Source organism: Enhydra lutris, unplaced genomic scaffold (genome assembly GCF_002288905.1).
Source record: "Enhydra lutris kenyoni isolate GAN:26980312 unplaced genomic scaffold, ASM228890v2 scaffoldscaffold8, whole genome shotgun sequence".
NCBI classification, from domain to species: Eukaryota; Metazoa; Chordata; class Mammalia; order Carnivora; family Mustelidae; genus Enhydra; species Enhydra lutris.
Window position 1 is genome coordinate 42,730,383 of NW_019154092.1, and position 17,993 is coordinate 42,748,375.

Genomic DNA, 17,993 nt, shown 5'->3' on the forward strand with positions numbered 1-17,993 from the left:
TGTTTAGGGTAGGATTATCCTAACTTCCAGCTCCTGAATGTCTAGCCAATCAGACCATTCCACCCCCCCTTAACAGGCTGATTAGTTTAAGACTGGGCAGATGACCCAAATAAGGACAATGAGGTGAAATCCTGGGGCTTTTGCTAGATCTGTTGGGAAAGCAAGAACTGCTAACCTATTAGAGTATAAGTCTAGAAGTACCAGAGGTTACCATAGGGAAAAGCCTGCCTGAAAATGGAATCGACACAGAGGAATGCAGAACTGAGAGGAGACAGTTCTTTAATAGGATGTTTGAGTTCCTGGGTCCATCTACAACCGTAGACACATATATATGCAAACTTTACAGTTTTATAAGCCAAAGAAAGTCTTTTTTCCTTGCTTAAGTCGGTTTGGATTGAGTTTCGGCCATTGTACTTGAAATCCTGATAAATAATCCTATCTGGGAAGAATTATGAATCAGGCAGTGCAATCTAATTGCTCAATTTCCCCCCCCATATTCCCCCCCACCTTGTATTTACTGTCTTTATGCTTTGGTCTTCCTGTTTATTTTCTCATGGGAAAGAATCTGAAAATGTTTGTGCTTGATGCTACAGGGTGCATTTGTGTTGTTGTGTTATTTTTCTTAGATATTGACATTTGAAGCCTCACATTTAGTTCTACAATGAAAGGCTTTGTTCTGTTAAAGGACTTTAGTTTTAGACAAGTAGGTGTGTCAAAATTAAAAGAAACATTGAAAATGTATCAACCAAATAATGTGTAACTCTTATTTGGATTCTAAATCAAACCAATAGTTTTTAAAATAAACAGTGATACAATCAGGGGAAACTGAACATTGGCTGGATATTTGTTATTCAGAAATAATTGTTAAAATATTTGTGTGTAATAATGCTAATGTGATTTTTAAAGAGTTTCTATCTTCTGAAGATAAGCATATAAACGTTTTTGGATGGAAAGATACAATATCTGAAATTTGCTTCAAAATATTCCAGTAGGAAAAAAAAATTCCAGTAGGAAAAGGGTGAGAGGAGAAGAGGTACAGATGAAACACGATTTGAGATAAGTTAATAATGGTTGAAGCTGGGGTGATGGGTTGAGCATGGGGTTCACTATCCTATTTTAACTTAAGTTTGAAAGTTCCCAGAAATTTTTCAAAGTAATAAGTAGAAACGGCCAAGTATGCTATTTGTCTACCCAGAACCTATGCTCTCCTTCTCCCTTACAAACAGAACCCCTATATGGTTGAGGATGCAATGTAACTGTCTAAATAAAAAAAAAAAAAAAATTAATAATTTTTTTTCTTTTAATCTACTTTGCAGATGTGAATGGCCTGTGGAAAGCAGAGAGAAGCCACTGGGTGTGGCTTCCAAAAAAACTTTTTAAAGATGGTGGCTCAGCTGGTAAGCGAACCTGTTACCCTTGCCTCTTCTTTCTGCTGCCGTAGACCGAGATCTGAGGAAGGAACTAGGGGTCATCTTGCATCACAGGAAATCCCAAGGCCAGAATGCATGATGCTACGGATGGTGTGGTCAAAAGAAAGAAGGAATCTGGATAGTTGATGACTGTGGAGTTGCCACGCCAGCTTGGGGATACTTTCTTTTTTTTTTCCCCCAACAGGGAGAATTAACCCTTTTTCTTAGTTTAAATTTGTATTTGCCCTTACAGAGGCTCTAAACTCTAGGAAGAGAAGGTCTCTGTCTTTAAGCTCACAAACTGGAGGGATTTTTTGAATTTTCTGGGGTGGTTTTTAGAATATTAGGGCGTGAACCCCACTTCCAGGGTGCCTGATTTCAAAGACTTGGGGTCCAGCGTAGGCATTGGAATTTGTAAAAGCTGTCCCTGGTGATTCTAACGTTGCCACCAGCCTGGACACCTACTGTTAGAGCTCACCATTTGATTCCCGGAGCGCGCGAGCCCCGGCCGGCCTGCAGCCGAGACTGGACGAGTGACCAGGATCATCCGAGACCGCCTGGACTGGGAGGAGCTGTGGGCTCCCGCAGACTTGCGCGTCAATCCCCCCCCAGCCCCGCCTTTTTCCCCGCCCCGCTGTGGCCCTTGAGGGCGCCGGAACTCCAGCAGCCCGCGTTCCGGGAGCGCCGAGGTGCGCCTGCGCGGCGCGGGGGCCCGGCGGGCACTTTGAATTTCGCTCCGGGAGTCTCTTATCCCGGGCTTCCGAGGCTGGAGTCTCGGCGGCTGGCGATCCTGTAGAGAGTGGCGCTTTGCTCCCGGACCCGCGGCAGGTTGGAATCTGAAGTTGGGGATCCTGCCCTTGGAGGCCGGCGGAGGCATTGTTTGGGTAGAATGGGGGCGCGGGGCCGCCAGGCCGAGCCGAGGGACTGCGCTCTTCTACCCCACCGCTCGGCTGGCTGGAGCTTTAGATCTGTCCTACCCTCGGAATGAATAACTGACTCCTTTCCTTCCCCTCCCTCTGCCTCTGTATCAGCTCCAAACCGTAAAGCTCCAGTCCCCCGCAGCCTGGGAGAAATGCTCACTTGGACTCGTTTCTTTGCCCTTACTGTGTGCTTTCTTTTTAATTCATGTGTATTTTACATTTTTAAAGAAAATTTCAGAGTTGTCTTTATATATAAGTCGTGCATTTGTCCCCCTGAGTCCCCTGTACCTTGGTTTGGGATGCATTGATTACAGAAGGCTCAAAGACAAGTCAGTATTGGACTCTAGTTAAAAACTGAATTTTGTAGAATTGGAAGAAATTGAGTTTTTGCACTTTCTTTTCAAGATATGATTTACTGGATCACATCTGTGGTCCACTTACTGGATCACATTACTGGATCAATACTGGTAAATGCCAGTATTGGATTCTGAAAATAAACAGAAACTTGTCCTTTCTGTCTTTGTAAATGTTTATTTCTTTATTTTTTCTTCAGAGGCTTAAAGGATGGCCTCCTCAGATCTGGAACAATTATGCTCTCATATTAATGAAAAGATTAGCAATATTAAAAGAACTCTGTCACTAAGAAACTGTGGTAAGTAGAACAGATTCCACTGACATAGATGTAAAATGCATTTTAATTATTGTTCCACTTTGAATATCCCAAGCCTGGTTAAGTGAAAGGTAATTTTAACTTTCAAACAGTGGTTTTTTTGAAGCGCTCCAGCATTAATAGTTTGAATATAGCAGAGTACTAAAACGTAAGTTATATTGAACAATGACCTGAATATTAATTAGACTTAATGGCTTGTGTTTTTCTGAGATACACAAGATACAATAGGAAGATTTGAAGGTTATCTGGCATTTGTGGTGGTAAAGCTAGAGATACTGAAATGTAAGGGATAAAAATAGAAGTGGAAAAGACCCACAGGGGTAAAAATAGCCCATTATCCATCTAGCAGCTTGCTTTGCAGGAAGCTGATCTTTATATATGACTAGGAAACAACTGATTGAAAATGTCCAGTTTTTTAATGTCCAGAAGCTTGGAGGTTGTAACCATCTTCCAGAATATTCAGAAGTGCTGAAAGAGGATGAGGCAATGACAGTGCAAAGAAATGGGTGATCCTTGTCAAGTCTGGGAAAATACTGTTTACAAAAATTGTGAGCTCCCGAGTCTATACTAGGAGAGCTTAAGATTTATTTATAGGCAGAATTCTATTTGCTGGGAAAATTGTGGTGAATTTCACTGTAGTTTGTACAATGAATTGATAATTTAAGACATTTTTAAAAATATGAAATTATAATGTTTTTAAAGAGTTTCTATAGCTCAGGTCATGATCTCAGGGTCCTGGGATCGAGCCCCACATTGTGCTCTCTGCTCAGAGGGGAGTCTGCTTCCCCCCACCCCTCTACCTGCCTCTCTGCCTACTTGTGATCTCTGTCAAATAAATAAAATCTTTAAAAATAAATAAATAAATAAATAAGCTATGGAATAGCTTATTTAGACAAATCATTCTCTCCACATACAAATGATAGTTAGTGTGTAGTGATCTAATAGGTCACATTGCTTCGGCAAACCTCATGCTTTGGTGGGGTCATTTGAATTCAAGGTTTAGTTGTTTTAGAGGTCTCTAAATTTTATCTCTTTATCCTACAGTAATCATGCCCCCTAGAAAGAGAAGACTTTTGTATTCTTCATTTCTTGTCGAGAACCTTCAGTAAAGGAACATCACCCATTGTACAATTTACGGCTTACTTTCTCTGTAGAAAGTGCAAGCTGAGGGGACTGTGGGTTCTACTCCTCCAGCTCTCTCATTTCACACATGACTCTCAGAAGTCAAGTCACTTGCCGAGCTCCCTAGCTCATGGTGGTCCGTTGGGACTACCATTTTGTATCCTGATTCCCAGTCTAGTATTCTTTCTACTTCTGTGCCACTTTTATTGAATAACCCAAAAAGGACATCTAGATTTTTAATGTCTCTCTTTCTAGGGGGCATGATTACTCTCTAAATTTTATTTAGAGACCTCTAAAACAACTAAACCTTGAATTCAAATGACCCCACCAAAGCATGAGGTTTGCCGAAGCAATGTGACCTATTAGATCACTACACACTAACTATCATTTGTATGTGGAGAGAATGATTTGTCTAAATAAGCTATTCCATAGCTTATTTATTTATTTATTTATTTTTAAAGATTTTATTTATTTGACAGAGACCACAAGTAGGCAGAGAGGCAGGTAGAGGGGTGGGGGGAAGCAGACTCCCCTCCGAGCAGAGAGCACAATGTGGGGCTCGATCCCAGGACCCTGAGATCATGACCTGAGCTGAAGGCAGAGGCTTAACCCACTGAGCCATCCAGGCGCCCCTCCATAGCTCATGTAATAGAGCTCACTCTGTTTGCCCTTATCTGTTTGCCACTCTAGCTGTAGTAAGTTACTAAATCAGTAGACACGGCCCTAAAATGAGGCGACTAAAAGTTATTTGAAATGCAAGTGTGTCCAAACTAGTTATTTAACTCCCTGAAATTAATCTTGATAGAGACACCTGTACTCTTACTTACTTACTAATTTCTTTTAGTCGTTATGAACCTACTGTCAAATGTGATTAACATTGATATTAGATATGAATTATTAGATATTAGATAATGATATGATTATGATATGATAATGATAATGATATTAGATAAGAATTGTATATTGCTTGTCATGTTGATGAGGAATAGTAGTTAGCATTTACTGAGTGTTTTACTAGATTCCAGGCACAATGTTCAACCTATCTTATATATATGTTGTTGCTTATCTTCACAGTAACCTTGAGGTAGGGGCCGGTGTCTCTGACTTTAGGTCTTAGACCTTCTGGCCATTTCACACTACAGCCTCCAGAATCTACAGATATGGTCGAATTGTGCTTTTCTTTATTTTTTTCCTCATCTCCCTAACAGTTTCTTTACTTACTTACATTTCATTGGTTATTAGAAGTAAAGATGGAAATACTTGATTATGAGGATATTTTTTCTTTTGTGCTTTTGATCTCATAAAAATTTTTTTTATTACTACTTTTATTTCTAGGGAGGAGGAGACTCTGGTTTTCCCATTCTCAAATCTATGGAACTAAAGAGGGGTGCTGGAGGGGGTGTTGGGAGTATGAGAGCATGCTACTTTATAAACGCCTGATGTTTGTTTCTGTCAAAAACTCCAGGCTTATGACTAGCCTGTGACTTTTATGTTACTTTTTCTGTTTAATATGAATCTCAAACCCAAGTGCATCCCAAGCCACTACTACAAATTATAAAGAGAAACTCTCCCCCATCTTCCACATACCCTTGAGAGCCAGTCCAAAACAAAAGCTTCTCTCTCTGGCCAGTGACAGAATTTTGAGGAATGCAATTTCACTGAAGGTTTACCCCATGAATGAGTCTCCCTTGGGATTCTTACTTCCAACACCCTGTGCTTTGAGTTATCAAAGCCTTGGTTCTTGACCCCATTAAAACCAAGTGTGTTGGGTTGCTGAGACTGGTAAACTCCTCTCTCCAGGTTTCCTCTGCACACCCAGTTGGGGCTGCTGTAGCATCAGCTCCCCCATATTGCCTGTCTGTGGGTGTGTCTTCATGCCGAAGCCATTGGAGATTTATCTTATTCTCAAGAAAGCTCAACTGTAGAAGGGTTGAGGGTAGAAGGGTTTTTTGTGTTTTTTTTTTAAATTTTTTTTATTTTTTTTTATTTTTTTTTTTAGATTTTATTTACTTATTTGACAGATAGAGATCACAAGTAGGCAGAGAGGCAGGCAGAGAGAGGAAGGGAAGCAGGCTCCCTGCCGAGCAGAAAGCCCGACGCGGGGCTCAATCCCAGGACCCTGGGATCACGACCTGAGCCGAAGGCAGAGGCTTTAACCCACTGAGCCACCCAGGTGCCCCTGTGGTTTTTTTTTTTTTTTTAATCCAACATTTCTAGGTGTTTTATTATAGTCGAGGACTTTGCCAAAATCAAGGGACTCAGGGGACACTTTGTACTTACCTCTCTCTTCCTTCACTACCATATTACTTAGAAATGAGGTCTTAAGATTATCCATGGAGGGCGCCAGGGTGGCTCAGTGGGTTAAAGCCTCTGCCTTCAGCTCAGGTCATGATCCCAGGGTCCTGGGATCAAGCCCTGCATCTGGCTCTCTGCTCAGCAGGGAGTCTGCTTCCCTTCCTCTCTCTCTGCCTGCCTCTCTGCCTACTTGTGATCTCTGTCTGTCAAATAAATAAATAAAATCTTAAAAAAAAAAAAAAAAGATTATCCATGGAGACAAGTTCTAGAACCTGAAACAGTAGTCCTTTCTCCTCCCCACAAGTGTCTCTCTAAGGTAAAGCTCTGGCCCAAGAGTTTAATTGGGTACGATTGAGAAGAATACAGTGTGCTAATACTTTTCTGTATACTTGATTTTTCATTATCTCTTTGTCTACTAATAGGTCAGGAACCTGCCTTGAGGACTATGTTAGATAAAATAGGAGATGAGATCATTGTAGTAAATGAACTTCTAAATAAATTGGAATTGGAGATTGAGTATCAAGAACAAACCAACCATTCACTCAAGGTAATGTTTTTCTAATGAAGAAACGAAAGGGCAATAAATACAAACTGCCTAATCCCCAGGGAATTCTGAAGGATTCTTTACATTCCAAATGTTCTTAGCTGTAAATTATTATTAATGGTATACACTGTATCTTCTTAGTATAAAGGACTCCAGAGCTCCTCAGGTGTTTGTTTCTTTATGTTGGTAGCCAGTGAAATTGAACTGTACTGAAAAGGAAGATTTCCTAAATAAATCTTGGTAGCATTAATTTAAACGAAGGATCTGATAGAGTGATGTGGAAGGAACACCTAGCCTGGGGTGAGGAGATGCAGATTCTCGCCCTGGCTGCCCTCAGCACCCTCTGCCACCCTGAGAAAGCCCTTTTACCTCTTTGGGTCTTGTGGTCAACCTTTGGAAAATAATGGGTCATACTGAACTATTTCTTAGGTCCCTTCTATTTTACATTTCTCTGTTCTATAAAGCGTGATATAAGGATTCTCAAGTACAGAAAAATTTGAGTCTCATTCACACCCCATTTTGTTTTAAATAAGCTTTCTAACTGACTAAGCTAATGAAAGTGCTTGTGTACTTCTGGGAAAATACACAACCTATACATAGTTACCTTGTGCTGTTGGAGCTGTTGGTGGGTTCCCTGAGATTGAATGAGGTGGCCTCTATGGTCCCTTTCAGCCTTATAATCCTTAATTTTTTTCATTTAAAATAATCCACTTTTCAACTATAGGAATGGGCATGAATCCTACTACTGTTGAAATGAAATTAGTGGCTGTGAATATCATTCAGCTCTTAGAAAGAAAGATGTCTTATAAATTCAAAACAGAAACCAATAGTGGTTTCAGTTCTAACCTATCCAGGAGTGCCCAGAGTTAAGTGTGGGCCTAGAGAATGTTACGTTCAGAATTGAAGGCTATTGAGAATTTTCGTTCATCTTACGATTGAGAATCAGAAGACGGCAATCCAAAGGTGTTGAGTATTTTTCTTATTAAATTTGCATGAGTTCATAGCCTCAAGTTCTAGTGAAAGGTAAAGACAAAACAAAAGCAAAGCAGTCATAACCCAGTGGAAATTTCCATTAAGCCAGGGTATGTGGGTGTCAGCGATGCTGGTGGTTCTGAGGAGCGTCTCGGACGTGTGCTCCAGCCACGCACCATCCTCCTGGCGCTGCTGTACAGATAACACCGGGGAATGTTTGTTAAGTCGACAAAAGCAATTTACCAGAATGACAAACGAAAATCCTTCACGCATTTTTTAGTTGCTCTCCAAGGTGACATGTCAGCCCTCCCTGCTGTAATGTGATTATAACAGTTGTTCTCTGAAAACCAGTAGAGAAAGCTACTGTATTGCCATCCAGAACCAGCTCTGGAAACCAGAGGGTTTTTAAAAAAATATTGCTATAGTCAGTGCTTTCCCATCTCCTCTGTGTTCTGAACACTCCCAGTCATTGTCGTTGCGGTTGTGATTGTGCTCTTTACAATGTCTTAAAACACACACAGGTGGGACAGACGCTTACTTGGGAGCATTTTTTTTTTTTTTTTTTTTTTTAATTTTAGGAACTCTGTGAATCCCTTGAAGAGGATTATAAAGACGTGGAGCATCTCAAAGAAAACATTCCTCCCCATTTGCCTCAAGTAACAGCAAGCCAGAACTTGTAAGCGTATTTATAATTATTCTTGCTATCTGCATTTATCAAACTCTTCAACACCTCAGCTCTTTGCTTTCTTATGGACTTGTGGTTTTGTTAGTGTTTGTTAATTTTCTTGACATTTACCCTAGAAATAGTTATCCTGCTGCCTCCGCAGAAATCGTCGCGCCCCTTTCCCATGGGCAAGCATCCCTGAGGCTCTCTTTCCCACTTTGTCTCGTTTCTTTACCTCAGACCAGAGTTTGTCAACCTCGGCCATCTTAAGCCAGATGATTCCTTGTTGTGAGGACAGTGAGGAGGTTCAGTAGCATGCCTGATCTCCGTCTACCAACTACATGTCAGGGGCAACCCCCATCCCCCCACCCGCACCCATGCCCAGTTGTGACAATGAAAAAATGTCTCCTCACATTGCCATGTGTCCTCTGGGGGACAGACTCTCCCCGATCCTTGAGAACCACTGTCTTAGGGCAAAAATAAGCTTAATGAAGTTCCCATCTTAAAAACAGCCAAAGGAACAAAACACTTAGCTTTGCTTCCCTCCCCCACAACTAGTGTCCCCTGTGTGTCCCCCACCAGTATGTGTTTGCGCCTCCCCTTTTCCCCAGAGCCCCTCCACCTGTCCCTGGGCTGCTAGTACCACCACACTTAGGAAGCTGACCCAGAAATTCCCCTGCAGCCCTGATCCTTCTTTCCAGATTGTATTTCGCTGTCTCTTTGTTTCTGAAACTCTGTGTTCTGCTCTGCCCCAGTGCTCCGTTGTCATCCCACATCTCTGACTTGGCTGCCTCCCATTTCTCTGCCCTCCTTTAAATTACTGGCATCTCCTAAGGCTGTGTTTGGCTCACGCTTCCCTTCCACCACAGTCAGTGCTCTCAAATGTCCCAACTCCAGCCTTGACGTGACCTCTGCTGCTTGCCAGGAGCCTAGCACATGAGCTGTTCCCTCCAGCTCTGCATGTCTGAGGCCAAACCAACCAGTTCCTTGTTACCAACCCATCATGCCTGCTGTCTTCCTCCCATCCGCTGGACAGGAGCTGGGTACCTTCTGCCTGTCTTTCTCTCTGTAGCCCTCAGCCATGCACACTGCCTCTGGGGGGCTTGTCTGTCCCAGCCCTCCCTTGTGTTCTCATCAGCTGGCTCTGAGTGCGATCTCCCATCATCACGTGTCTCTGTGATTTGAGAGCTCCTGTGCTTTGTCCTTCCGTGGTTCTACTGCTCCCCCTCTCCAGGCATCTGCCACCAAAGTTACATTTCTAAAAGGGGGTTCCAAGGGTGTAAAAACATACCATGCGTAATATAAACATTTTTAACTTCTGAAATGTATCATATATATCCAGAAAAGTGACTAACCATTATTTGTGCAAATTGAAGAAGAATTAAACAAACATCGGTGTATCTAACTTTCAGATTAAGAAATACGATATTACCTGTACCTTACAACCCTTCTTCTCTTGCAGACCTTTCCTTTATCAAAGAGGTAGCCATCCTGCTGTTTGTGATAATCATACTCTTGCATATGTGTTTCTATAAACATGATGCTGCTTAAATTTGAAAAACTGAAAGGAAGGCATGAGCCTTGCCGTGTGGGAGATGAGCCACATTACTGCGGATGGTTGAAGTTCTCTAGAAAAAGATAAGCTCCAGAGTGCCTGGCATGGTCAGGCTCCCCTGCAGTTTCCCTGCACGAAGAGAAAGTGGTGGGCAAGGTCATGAATGAAAGCTCAGAGCAGAGGTCATCACAGGACATCTGCCAGGATTGTGCCGTGGGCTGGACATCAGACATCCAGCAGGAATATGGCTTGGGGAATAGGAGGAATTTTCTTCTCCTGACCTCACTGTGGCTTAGTTCCAGCTTTCAGCCAAGGTTATAGCAGAACCTTTCTGTGTAGCTTGAAATGGTTCTTTTCAGCTGACAGTCACAGCAGAGCATGAAGGAAAAAATCAGGAGTTTCCTTAGCATCTGGTGAAGACAAGCAAGTACAGCCAACAGTCAGCCAGGCTCACCATGAAGTCTCATGTTAACACTCATGGAAGGTTGATGGTACCATAGCATTGGCCATCTTCATCTTGACAACCGACAGTATGTCCATCTGCAGTCATGGCGCCTCAGTCGGGCCTGGTTGCCTCATGTCTGGTGCTCAGCTGTCATCTTGGGGTCTCACCTTCCTGTGTTTCTGGGATTCCCCTCACTTGCTCTTGGGTTGGATCTGCTCTGTCTCCTGTCTCCCATTTCTTTTTTGGAGCAGTCGAGCCAGCATGGCTTCACTTGCTGCTGCCGACAAAGGTCTGTTCCTTCCCTGGCAGCTAAATCACCCAGAGCTACAGCCTATTTCTAGACTCTTAGCTAGTGGGGTAGGAGCTATATTAGGCTTCTCACTGACTCTAAAAATTAGGTAGGACTGAATCCAAAAGTTCCATGCTCATTGCTGGCAACTAAAATGAATCTGCAACAGGCAGAGACTGATACTAGCAACCAGTGGGATAAACTAGAAAAATAGAAGTATAAGAAGATTAATGTTTCTATGTTCAGAATTACGGAGTCAGGAGGAGAAGCTGTTTAGAGGTTAAGATAAATTCGACTTGACACATACTGACTTTGAGAAGCCAGTGGGATAACTGATGAAGACGTTTAGCCTAGGTACAGCATACACCCATGTTTTGGGTGTGTAAATATAATTCTACTACTAAAGATTTGGGACTTCTTTTTTCAGTGTTCTCTTCACTATTCAGATCTTCATGAACAATAGGAGAAGGGGCAGCAAGAAAATTTTGGATAGGGGCGCCTGGGTGGCTCAGTGGGTTGAGGCCTCTGCCTTCGGCTCAGGTCATGATCTCAGGGTCCTGGGTTCAAGCCCCACATTGGGCTCTCTGCTCGGCGGGGAGCCTGCTTCCTCCTTTTTCTCTGCCTGCCTCTCTGCCTACTTGTGATCTCTGTCTGTCAAATAAATGAATAAAATCTTTAAAAAAATTTTTTTGGCTATACAATTATAATAAGATGAATCTTGTATTTGTTAGCGGATTGTTTTCAGTTGGGAAAACTTCCTAGTGTGCTGTGAAATTCTGATGATCGCTTGTACCTCTGTGCATCTCTGTCTGCAGTGCTAATGTCTCAGATCTTGACCCTGAGGAACCAGTCAAAGTTGAGGAAACCGCAGCCACAAAGAAGCCCCCAAAAGAACAAAGAAGTATAAAAGAAATGCCGTTTATAACTTCTGATGAATTTAATGGCATTCCAGCGTAAGTATTTAAGATAAAATTTTAACGTTCAACTCTTTAGGTCAACATACGTGATTGTTTACATCCTAAAGCCTGATTATATTCACAGCGTGCTGTGTTCAAATATTGATCTTTTCTCAACTAGTCTTACCTCAGACAATGAAAATGCAGGAAATCTTTAGTTGAAGATGCTTAAAATCGTGGTTTTTATTTGGTCTAGAGCTCTTCAGAGCAAGATCTAGAGATGGGTCAGGGTATTGCTGAGTCCTCTCCAGGACCGTTTTGTGGTCCAGATTTATCCAGTTACATTTTAAAAGTAACTGTTTTGGGGTGTCTGGGTGGCTCAGTTGGTTAAGTGTCCATATCTTGTTTTCGGCTCAGGTCATGATCTCAGGGTTGTGAGATCAAGCCCTGCGTCAGGCTCCACACTTAGCTTCAAGTCTGCTTGTCCCTCTCCCTCTTCCCACTTGTGCTCTCTTGCACTCCCTCTCTCAAATAAATAAACAAAATCTTAAAAAAGAAAAAAGTAGCTTCAATTTTGGTGTAATTTTAAGGAACGTGTGCGGTATAGCTTTGAGAATTAGAATGGCAAATGTTGTGTGTGTTTGGTTTCCATTTGTTCTTCAACTTATGCCACACATATGTTTGAGTGTGTGTTCTGTTCCGGCCTGTGGGTCACTGAGAACAGTGCAGGGGTGAGTAAGACAAAATTCCTTCCCTGGAAGGAGGTCTGCTTTGCTCTTTATAGAAGACAGTAATGGAGAGCCCATGATGGAAACTCCTGTTTGTTTGTTTAAAGATTTATTTATTTATTTTAGAGGGGTGGGGGAGAGAGAAAGATCCAGACTCCCCACTGAGCACAGAGCCCCATGCAGGGCTCCACGTGGGGCTTAATCTCATGACCCTGAGATCACAGCCTTAACCGACTGAGCCACCCAAGTGCCCCTGGAAACTCGTGTTTTTAAACGCTCATCGTTCCAGGGCTTTGCTTAACTTCTTGGCTTTATATTGTTGCATATCGTATTATGCTTTCATTTTACAAATAACAGCTTGTTAGAAAATGTCAGAAAAAAATTTACCTGTCGTTCTACCACCCAGATAAGATGGAGTATTTCCTTTCAGATTTTAATTTCGCATGTATAATAGGTTGTTTCTGATTGTCATTACAACAATGTAGTTATACTGTTAATAGAGTTTACTTGCTCTTTTTTTATGAGCATTTTGCCATTGTTAACTATTATTGTAAACTTGGATTTATTAGTTGTGTTAGATTTCCTTAAAATAAGACTGACCTTTCTCTTTAATCTTTTTTTTTTTTTTTTTTTGGTCAGTCATTTATTTTATGATAGCTTTATTTTCATGAAAATTCTGTTTGATGCTATTCAATTTTTTAAACTGTTATTTTTGTTGCTCATTGGCTGAGCTAAAGAAAGAACCAAATGTTTGTGAGGAACAGCGGAGTAGATGGGCTTTTATAAAATGCTTCCGTGAAGAGACGAAGGAAATTAGGATAGTCATGGTAGAGTATTCATTTTTAAACTAAGGGGGGTTATTTACTGACTGAGAGAACTTAGATGATTGGGGTAAGGAAGAACGTATTCCAAGCATTGGGCTTTTCTTTATTTTATCTTTAAAACATTAATACTGAGAGTAGAGTTAAGATTGAGAACATTGACAGAGGTGGGGGTGGGCACTGAGGAAATTAAGATAATAGTTCAGAGGATTTAAAGGAATTGCTTTGTGGGGAGCTATAGGATCAACAGTTTGTAGGAATTATAGTTACAAACAACAGAAGCAAAAATGAATACAGAAAAGAAGAGAATAGGGGCTCGTGGGTAGCTCAGTTGGTTAAGGCTCTGCCTTTGGCTCAGGTCATGTTGTTGGGGTCCTGGGATCGAGTTCCACATCAGGCTCCCTGTGCAGGGGAAGTCTGCTTCTCCTTCTCCCTCTGCCTGCCACTCCCCCTGCTTGTAGGTGCGCGCTCAGCTCTCTCTCCCTCTCTCAAATAAATAAAATTCTTAAATAAAAGAAAAGAAGAGAGTAGTGAAAATGAATGTTTTTTTGCTAATATATTATTATTAATATATTATTTGTATTATTTTATTATTTACATATTAATATGTTATATTGTTTATATTATATTAATATATAATTATTATATATAATTATAATATATGTTATTTCCTATTATAAAAGTTTTGATTAGGGAGAGAGGTGAAGGGCAGCGTTTCACATACTGAATCCACAGTTTGTTGAAGGGGAAAATTGAGGCTAGTGATTGGGTTTTGTTTTTGGTGTGTGCAGAGAAATCGAGTCTCCTGTTTCAGCCTTATTCTAAGACTGTACGGTGACTGGGAGGATGGCAAGTGGGAGATGGGATTGGAAGAGTGGATTTAGCTGCACACTGGCTCCCCTCTGCCCTGCAACTCGCCCCCAGACCCTTTCCTCTGCCATGCTGCACTATTGGCCCTCTGTCCTGATTGTCCTCACCATCTTTGTTGTGGTCTTTGTTTTTCATCTTCCCTTCCCCTCCTCCCCTTTCTTTCTCAGAACAGATAAGTTAGCAGAAAACCAGAGTGGTATAGTTATGTAAGCTACTTAATATATATTTATATATATATACATATATATATATATATATATTTAAAATATTTTATTTATTTATTTATTTGCCAGATCACAAGTAGGCAGAGAGAGAGGGGGAAGCAAGCTCCCCGCTGAGCTGAGAGCCCGATGCGGGGCTCGATCCCAGGACACTGGGATCATGACCTGAGCTAAAAGAGGCTTTAATCCACTGAGCCACCCAGGCACCCCTATTTATATATATTTTTAAAGATTTTATTTATTTATTTGATAGAAAGAGAGGGAACACAAGCAAGGGCAGAGGGAGAGGGAGAGGGAGAAGCAGGCTTCCCACTGACCAGGGAGCCCGATGCAGGGCTCGATCCCAGGACGCTGGGATCGTGACCCTAGCCAAAGGTAGACACTTAACAACTGAACCACCCAGGTGTCCCTTAATATTTAAGTTTTTCTTTCCCTTGCTCACAAACATTTAAAGATGTTTAAATAAACTTCTCTCTTGCGGTTAACCAGCAAGAGACCCTGTTTTAAATTGTAATATTTGAGACCCTTTTTTAAATTGTAGTATTAAGTCTGAGTATTAAGGCAGTATTAAGTATTAAGGCAGAGAATGGAGATGAATACATCCAGATATAAATAGAGAAGTTAAGCAACTGATACTCTGTGTTTCTATTTAATTTTTCAGCTATTGAGATATGTTTATTTGGAAGTTGATATACATTTTTTAAAAATATTTATTTATTTATTTTGGTGGGGGCTGGGGGCAAGGGGAAAGGGAGAGAAAAAATCGCCAGCAGACTCCATGCTAAACGTGGATCTGGACACTGGGCTCCATCTCACGACCCTGAGATAATGACCTGAGCTTAAACCAAGAGTTGGACGCTCAACCAAGTGAGCCACACAAGTGCCTATACATATGTATGTATTTTTATGAAGAGTTCTAGTAGCTTTGCTTCTGTATAAAGTCATCATACGTAAACACTTTTCAAAGAAAAAATAATTTTGTATAATGATTCTTTAAAAATTAATCACATACTTATTTGCAGGTACATGAAATCTCGCTTAACCTATTGTCAAATTAATGATGTTATTAAAGAAATCAACAAGGCAGTGGTTAGTAAATACAAGATCCTACATCAACCAAAAAAGTCCATGAGTTCCGTGGCCAGAAATCTCTACCACAGATTTATTGACGAAGAAACAAAAGATACCAAAGGTAAAAATGATAGCTTATATATGTGTGCATGTTTGGAGTGCAGCTAAATCGTGAGAAACAAGGTGAATTCTAGAAAACTCTGAATCTAGAGAGGTAGTTCTCAACCAGGAGTGGTTTTCCCAGTAGGGCACTTTTTCTCCATTGCTGGAGATAATTCAGGTTGTTACAGCTAGGGCTGGGCTGCCACTGGCGTCCGGAGACTAAAAACACAGTTGAGTACAGTGCACAAGACCACTGTCACGGAAAGAAATACCTAGCTCCAGGTGTCTCCAGTTCCGAGGCGGAGAAACACTACTTTAGAGTCTATTATAAAGCTCTACCCAGTGTTTTCAGAATTGGAGTAGTAATGAAAACACTTACCACGTGCCAGATAGTGTACTGAGAGCTCTAGTCCTCACATCTTACGAGCTATGTGCAGTTACCCCATTTTGCAGATGAGGCAGAGAAAGCGTCCCGTTCTTGTCCGAGGTCAGCCAGTTAAGGGATGGAGTTGCCAGTGATTTCATTCTCTTAACCACTATCCCATATTTCTTCTTGAAAAGTCAGTTGTTCAGAAGATAATCAGCAGACAGCTAGTAATACAATAAGCAGGGCTACATTTCTAGAATGCTTCGCTAAACATCACGCAACTTCAGGTGAGAGAATACTGATAATTTCAGCGAGGATACCTGTTCTCAACTTTGGGTGCCTAATGATAGTAAAAATGATCCATGTTATTCATGGTCACAATGTAATCCCTTTAAATCTCATCCTGAAAGTTGTCCTTACGAAAAGTAGTACTAATATCTTTCTTTTCAGGTCATTATTTCATAGTGGAAGCTGACATAAAGGAGTTCACAGCTTTGAAAGCTGACAAGCGGTTTCACGTGATACTGAATATCTTACGACACTGCCGGAGGCTCTCAGAGGTCCGCGGGGGAGGCCTTACCCGATATGTCATAACTTGAAGCCTGTGTGATCTTTTGAACTGGCCAAATATGGGGTGTAGGCCACTCCCGTGGTTTCCTTATATGTAATTTCTTTATAAATGATTTCTTTGGCTTTTTCATTTTCTTTTCTAGCTTCCTATAAAAACAAAAATTTTTAGGAGGTAAAGCATATATATTTTAAAATTCACTTTCTTTCAGAACGTATTTAACCCCCTACCAGATGAACCTCTGTGCTAGGCATATAATGGAACTAAAAAATATTCATGGTTAATTTTTGTGTTTAGTGACAGTGCTGTAGACCTCAATAAGATAGATGCACATGTGATAATGGAAGAAAAAGTTCAAGAAGATAAGGTCAAAGGTACCCAGGCTTGCTTTCTCTTTTTCTTTTTTTAAAGTAGGCTCCACACCCAGCATGGAGCTCAGTGCAAGGCTTGAACTCACAACTCTGAGATCAAGACCTGAGCTGAGACCAAGAGTCAGATACTTAACCAACTAAGCCACTCAGGTGCTTCAGTGATACCCAGGCTCTTTAGAATTAAAGGTTGTTAATGTCAAATTTCTAACAATGGCATTTTTCAGTCTACAGGCGAAGTTGGATTTATAGGCAGCCCCCCTCCATGTGATGATTCTGCTTTCCCATGTGTTGTTAGGGAATAGCTTACCTGAAATGCATTTGGTATAGACCAATCCACAAACATCAACTATAAAGAAATTGTAATAAAAATATACTGAGATGAAAACGATGATAAAATAACACGTAAGCGGTTTGATAGTTGTCGTGGAAAATGGGTGGTTGGATTGCAAGAATTGCGGATGTTTCTCTTGTGCACTTATGGAGACTGGCTATGTGTGTTTTAGTCAGTGTTCTCCAGAGATACAGAACCAATAGGAGATATATATATGGAGAGAGAGAGAGAGAGAGATTATGACAAATCGGTTGAGAAGTCCCTCGATCTGCCGTCTGCCAGCTGGAGACTGAGGAAAGCCGTGTGTAACTCAGTCCCAAGTCCGAAGGCCTGAGAAGCAGAGAAAATGAGATGTGGCTCCAGCAGTGAGGCGGGAAAAAGAAGTGAATTCCTCCTCCTTCCACCTTTTCTTGTATTCGGGTCGTGCACAGATTGGATGATGCCCACACACACTGGGGAGGGCAGACTATCGAGTCCACAGATTCAAATGCTCATCCCTTCTGGAAACGCCCCCGCAGAGGCATCCAGAAACAAGGTTTAGTGTGGGCACCCTGTGGCCAGTCCAGGTGACACATAAAGTGAACTCTCATAGTCTCTGTGCCATCTGCTGCGTAGATGGATCCTTGTAGCCCAGTGAAAAATCATCTAGGCCTGGTGGCCTGGTTAATACACTCCCTGTGAGGACCACAGAGTTTATTATAGGCACTACTTACTGTCATCCCTTCTTCCTCCCTAATTTAAATGGAGATGTGTTTAATCTTT

The 17,993-nt window shown here is 41.5% G+C and overlaps 1 protein-coding gene across 2 annotated transcripts; it reads left to right on the forward strand.

Moving 5' to 3' along the window:
- The first annotated feature begins 1,361 nt into the window (after positions 1-1,361).
- Positions 1,362-16,934, forward strand: LOC111142629 (spindle and kinetochore associated complex subunit 1). 2 transcript variants are annotated; one of them, XM_022495936.1, is made up of 7 exons: positions 1,362-1,397; positions 2,883-2,981; positions 6,839-6,963; positions 8,511-8,608; positions 11,701-11,838; positions 15,444-15,613; positions 16,412-16,934. In XM_022495936.1, the coding sequence occupies exons 2-7, from the start codon at positions 2,894-2,896 to the stop codon at positions 16,558-16,560; spliced, it is 768 nt and encodes a 255-aa protein (XP_022351644.1). In that variant the 5' UTR covers positions 1,362-1,397; positions 2,883-2,893; the 3' UTR covers positions 16,561-16,934. The 2 variants fall into 2 exon arrangements, with proteins under 2 accessions (XP_022351644.1, XP_022351645.1); XM_022495937.1 differs by lacking the exon at positions 1,362-1,397 and adding an exon at positions 2,221-2,237.
- Positions 16,935-17,993: the final 1,059 nt, after the last annotated feature.